Below are 6,419 nucleotides of genomic sequence, written 5' to 3' on the forward strand. Positions count from 1 at the left end.
TCCTTCGGTGTCTTCATTTCACCTGATGTCTCGGTGGTGGCTGTCCATACTCGCTGCTGAGATGACTTTGCTGTTGTTAGCTGCCATCCTGTCAGCCCCCAGTTCACGGCAATCCCATATACAGCAGAACAAAAAAATACCCCCTCTTGAACCATTCCCGTCTTTGGCTGGGTTCTCTCTAAGGAAGCAAAATTAACGAAGCTTCTATCTCTCTCTCTCTCTCTGTGTGTACACATATTAATAGAGAGTAAGAGTGAAAAAGAGGTGTATCTCAAGGCTATAGCTTCCAGTGGTGGAAGTTGGTGAGGTCCGTGGGCCGGATGGTGGGCTGGAGGCTTCTCCTGGCACGCATAGCTGCAAGGGCTGATGAGCCCAGATCAGCAGGAAGAAGCCACGCTTCTGGCTGTAGAGCCCAAGGTTGGCAGGTAAGATGGCAGGCCACTGATGACTGCCAGGATTGGCAGGTCATTGGCTCAAGTCCAAGAACCGGAAGTCCTCAAGCCAGATACCAGATCCAGGCTCAGCACAAAACAGGCAAGCTTTTCCAGAGCTCCCACTTGCATGGGAAGCAGGCCCCTACCACAGAAAGATCTCATTATGGGATGTCTTAATTAGCAAACCACTGAGCATCCTGACCAAGCCAAGTGGACACAAAACCTTAAGTATCACAATCCCCATGATGACTAGATCAGACCGCTGTGACCCATAGGGCGCTCACTGGATGGCTTTCAGAAGTAGGTCCTCGGGCGTCCTTTCTTTCTCGTTCTTTTAAATCATTTTATTGGGGGCTTGTCAACTCATCACAATCTATCCATCCATCCATCCATCCATTGTGTCCAGCACATTTATACATTTGTTGCCATCATCCTTCTCAGAACATTTTCTATTTAAGCCCTTGGTATCATTTTCTGCCCCCCTCCCCCTTACAAATCCTTGATAATTTAGAAATTATTATTTTTTCATGCCTTACACTGTCCAGTGTCTCCCTTCACTCACTTTTCTGTTGTCCCAGGCTTTCTTTCTAGTCCCTCTTAGTCTGGAAGCTGAGCTTAGATAGCGCAAAGATGGGGCAAAACCCTTGTAGACGTGTGCCGCAGTGCCTCCCTGTGCTTGTTCTGCTGCTGTCCGGCAGAGAAGAGCTTTGTCCGGGGTTGATGGTGCACAGTGGCCTGGCCTGTGGGACCTTACCCTGTTGATAAGGGAGGGAATGGGTCTATAGCAGCTGTTTGCACAAGATGGGCATATAATGGCTGTACCTTTTGCCACATTTCCTCATTGACTTTATTGTTATTGTTGAGGCATCTAAAAGTTAATTGCAGATAATTAGGATCTTCACTCCATCAGTACTCATCCCCCAAACAAAAACAAGAACATTTGCTGATAGAATTACATTGCACATCTAGCAAAACTCTTATTAATATTCCTTGGTGTCGCCTTAGGGTTGAGTCACTATTCAGATTTCCTCAGTAGCCAGCTCCCAGAAGTCTTTGATAGGTGGTCTGTCCAAAGCAGAGTCAGTCGTAGCCTGCATGCCGCCCTCTACTGTATCTTCAACTGTGACAATATAGAACAGCTCCCCCACCCCCAATCTTTTTGTTTTGCTTCGTTCTGTTTTCATGGTCTTGACTTGTGAAAAGGATTCTTGGATCTAGTCAGTAGAAATGATGACACTTTTCCTAAGTTCCCTTTTGTGGTGCGAGCTATTAGCTCCATTTCTTGTGTCGATTTTGCATTGGTTGCTGTTAGCCTGGGTGGGCTATTGTTGTTGTTGTTTAATTGTTTGTTTTTAAAGAGTTCACCAGCCAACTAACGCCAGTAGCTTAGAAACCACCATAATTCATGTCTGACCTGGACCAGAAATGTTTCCTTATCTATAGTCATTTCCTTTTCGTCTCAAATCTTTCTCGTTTTTTCCTTCGTGGGTTCGTACAGAATTTGTTGCACTCAAGATGTGTGCGAAAGGGCCAAGTGGGCTGTGCATACTAAGCGTGTCAGTGGAACAAACCCTCAGTCAACGTTCCTCATGTTCAGTTCGCAGAGAAGTTCCAGGAGGTGAAAGAAGCAGCAAGGCTAGCCAGAGACCGGTCGCAGGAGAAAATTGAGACCTCAAGCAACCATTCCCAAGTAAGTAATTTGCCCATCAAATAAATCCTGAGTGTGAGCCGTGATGAAGACTCTCTGTTCCCCGCCACTTTGGCAGGGGGTAGGAATTCCTAGCAGTAGGGCATGTGAAGACCTTTTTCGGCTCCCGGTGTGCCGACAGTGAGGTGGCTGTGGCACGTGTCTGTGTGACTTTGGACTTTCTTCAGGATGCGCTGCTATGTTTTTGACAGAATCGATGGGATTAGAGTGAATGCATGGCCCTGGCCCCTGAGGAGCAGTCTCTCCTCACTGGGCTTACGTCCCGGCAGGAGGGCAGTGGCTGCCCTTGCTGGTCGGGGACTTTGGGCCTCTATGAAAGATCCTCCACCTGGAGTCTCAAGGTACCTCATGCCCTTGAGAGAGAAAGCTTTGCCGGGGCCAGAGAGATCTCATGTCCCTCTTCCAATTGTAGCAAAAGTCAGGTGAGGGATGGTAGCTCTGTCTTATTCAGAAAGACAGGCTTTGGAGTGGAGTCGTCTGTCTGCTTGGAAGTGTGAGAATTGACGGAGAAGGACCTCTTTTAACTTGAAATGAAAATGTGTGCATTCTCTATGTGCAGACTGGTAGATGCTGTGTGTCCATGTCATGACAAGACTGTTTGGAGAGAGACACGGAAAGAAACCAGGTCGGGAGCAAAGATCTGGGGTCAGGAATAAGCAAGGTGAATTAGGGGTGAGGTGTCTGCCAGAGGGCTGACGGAATCTTGGAGCTAACACTTAGAGACCTGGTGAATTACCTGGAGTTCGTGAGCATTGGACAGTTTGTTATTTACATGTTTCAGGAGCCCTGGTGGCACCGTGGGTTGAGCACTGACCAGCTAATCAGGAACAGCCGTGTACTCCATAAAGGTGTACAGACTCAGCAAGCCGGCGGGGCACTTTCACTCCGTCCTGCACGGCCGCTTCGAGTCGGCATCGATGCTGTCGCAGTGGGTCTGGGCCTGGGTTTTGTTGCTTGAGCTGTGGGGAGCTGGAGGGCACTGGAGTGTTTTGTGGGTGTTGATCAGGAAGGAGCAGCAGGGTTGCGTCGGGTGGTGCAGCAATCGGCTTGGCTCAGAGCAGGAAGGGAGTGGGGGGGCTCAGGTGGAGAACACTGGGCCGCACATAGGAAAGGAGGGGCGCTTGTGGGCAGAGAAGCGTGTTGAAACACAGCTCTGCAGTCGGTGGAGAGGTGAGGGGACATCCTTTCCCTCACAGGCTTACCTTCCTTTCATTCCTGTACCTTCAAAGCAAAGCCTAATCCAAACAATGGCTTCCTGTGGATCTTCTGGGCCAGGGAGATTCAAGGCAGAGAGGTCAGCTCCAAAGGTTATGGCGATGTTTTGTGGAGACTCTCAAGGGGTAATCTTGATAGATTTTCTCAAAGGACACGGGGTAATTTTGGAGGCTTATTGGGAAGAAGCTTTTTTTATAAAAAAAAAAGAAGACTGCATTAGTGAGAAAAAAGGCCAAAGAAGCTGAGCAGAAAAGAGTGGTTTTTCCCTCGTGACAAGGCACCTGCTCTTTCTTCGAGGGCAGCAAGGTGCGTCCTGTGAGGACGTCTTTGGGAAACCCTGTCCCGCCCACCCCATCACCTGGATCCTGCCCCTTCAGACTTCTTTTTTTCCCCAAACTGAAAGAGTATTTCAAATTTGAGTCCCTCCAGAGTGGCACAACTGCTGTTTCGACATGATGTGTCTCAAAAAGCACAGAGCGATGTGGGGAAGGTCGGAGCAGTGGAGGCCCTGCTGTCAGAAGTGCGTAAATACGTCTTTGACAGTTTGGTGCTTTTAAAGCAAAGGTGGTTTTGACTTTGTAGCAAGACTACACGAGTACAGTGATGCTATCTTTAAACTTTAACACCTGGGTTTCTTGATATAAGGTTTTAGTTTCAATGTTTGTCTTCCCCCAGAAGTATTTTCAAATGTAAAAAAAAAGTCAATATTAGCATATACCTGTAAGATGCTTCTTTATGTACATATAATTAGTTATGTTTCCATGGTTATCTTTAAGCTTTGTTTGGTTATCCAAATATAAAGATTTTTGTATGTATCTTTTAAAATTAGAAATCATATGATTTCTTGTGTCCTGAATCTCTTAGGGAATAAACACTTTGGCCAAGTTTTCAAAATCGTTGAATATTTAAACAACTTAGCTAAAAAAAAAAAGAACATTTAATGTGGGATTTTATTTATTATTATAAAAGTTTGTAGTAGGGATATATATATATATGAATCACCTGTTCAGTCACTGTTCAAAGATATTTGTTAATACTTTGGTGTGTGTAGTGGTCACATTGGGCTGCTAACTGCAAGGTGGGAAGTTTGAAACCACCACCGACTCTGGGAGAAAGCAGCTCTACCCTGTCCTATAGAGTCGCTATGAGTTGGAATCAACTCAAGGGCAATGAGTTTGAACCTCTCCTAATGTAGTTTTCCTATATACTTTTATATATGTTTTCCTTTTTATACTATGCTTTCAAACCTTTTTTTTAACTTTATATCCTATGATCATTTCCTCATGTTTTCAAATATTTGCTTTCAAGAATGTTTTAATAATGTCCCAAGGTGTATTTGATCATGGTTTATTCTCCTGCCTTCCTGTAATTTGAGATATCTGTATTTCTTCAGATATTCATGAATATAAACAATATTACAATGATATTAATGAATATAAGCAATATTACAATGTGCTTTCTTGCATATCTTTGTGCATTTTTTTGTTTCCTCCTGATGAATTCTTAGAGGTAGAAGTATTAGGTTAAAGGCAAGGACGTATTTAAAGCTTTTGATGCATAATACAAACCGCCTACAGGAAAACCCAGCTCTTACACCCAACAGTGGTTGGGAGCAATTTTTTCCCTCCCACACACTCACCAACCAATTTCTGCTTATTTGACAGGTGAAGAAGGTGCCCTATTGGGTATATTGCATTTTCCATTTCTTTACTAGCGAGGTTAAGTATTTTTATATTTGTGGATTCTATGAATACCATCTTTTATAAATGCCTTTCTCTTGATTAAAGATCCAAGGGTTTGCCTCCCCCCCTTTTTAAACTGTTTTCCAAGTGGTTTAGTTCTGCAAAGCTAAGCAGAATTGTATAAAAACTCCCGTGGACCCTAGATCAGTTCCAACAATCAGGAACTCATAGCCAGTTGTTCCGCCATATCCCCTTTCCCACTCCCCAGTGCACCCTCTATTCTAAAGCAAACCCCAAGTGTATTCTCTCATCTACAAGGATTTAGGGGTTTGCCTTTAGAAGATGAGGATTCTGGGAGCCTTTTAATATAGGAAAAGCATTAACATTTTATGCTTAGTATCTGCTGCTGCCCCCCCCCCGATTTTTGTTTGCATTTTAATTTACTTTATGGCATCTTTTGGCATGCAGAAATTTAAAATTGGTCAAATGAATATGCATCATTGTCCTTTAGGGTCTCTCCTTTGCCCTTGCCTGTGGGGCTCCGTCAGCTCTCATCCGAGATCAGGTGCGATTTCACCTGCACTTGAGCACCTTCACAGAGAGACGTCAGTGCAGCCATCGCATCCAACCGGAGTGGAGGCAGCAAACACCCCGTGCTAGAGCTGTACCTTTTTCATGAGTGTGTTGGTCTACTTCTGTGTAGTGCCGGGGTTCTAAGTTCTTGTCCCAGCGTCCAATCCTCTGCTCTCTGCATTCACTGTTTCTGGTTACTTGTTGTTTATGGCAGCCCCTCCTCTCCTTCAATCTGCAGCTTTGCTCTGTGCATTCTAGGGGAGACCTGTCACCCGAGCCTGTTTGTCTGTGACTGTGAGTGAATTCCACAGGGACTCCTCGGGGACTGTTTCTGTCTCGGATAGTGTCTGTTTTATGACTTAGTCTCCGCCATGTTCTGGACAGATGAGTCGTTCTGTCCCCGCTCATAAACCCCCGTTTCTCCCTGTGGCTGATTTGCTGTTACTGTGAGGGCGAGCAGTAACGTGTGGAGATCATTCACTCTGACCGGGAATCTGGGTGTGAAACCCCATCTTCTACCCAGGCATCGAGCGTCAACGGCACCGACGACGAGAAGGCCTCACACACCAGTCCTGCTGACGCCCACCTGAAGTCTGAGAACAGCAAGCTGAAGATCGCTTTGACCCAGAGGTAAGGGCCGTTTAAAGCCCACAATCTGCTTTAGCCAAGGTCAGCGTGTCCCTAGAAGTTTTTCCGGCTGGAAGTTGAGAGGGGACTCGAACCTGCTGGGGCAGTCTTGTGTCCTGGTCAGTGGAAGGCCCAGAGGCCTTGCCGACTGCTCTCTGACTGGGCACACCTTCACCAGTT

The 6,419-nt window shown here is 45.9% G+C and overlaps 1 protein-coding gene across 1 annotated transcript in view; it reads left to right on the forward strand.

The window, feature by feature from the left end:
• The window catches only part of HOMER2 (homer scaffold protein 2), a 133,911-nt gene that overhangs the window by 115,584 nt on the left and 11,908 nt on the right, over window positions 1–6,419 (forward strand). The window contains exons 6-7 of the mRNA XM_030884476.2: window positions 2,032–2,124; window positions 6,136–6,242. Coding sequence (XP_030740336.2) covers window positions 2,032–2,124; window positions 6,136–6,242 — 200 coding nt within the window. The remainder of the gene's footprint in view (window positions 1–2,031; window positions 2,125–6,135; window positions 6,243–6,419) is intronic.

Source organism: Echinops telfairi, unplaced genomic scaffold, assembly GCF_000313985.2.
Source record: "Echinops telfairi isolate 266 unplaced genomic scaffold, ASM31398v2 ScPeMD7_7;HRSCAF=31, whole genome shotgun sequence".
In the NCBI taxonomy this organism is placed as follows: domain Eukaryota; kingdom Metazoa; phylum Chordata; class Mammalia; order Afrosoricida; family Tenrecidae; genus Echinops; species Echinops telfairi.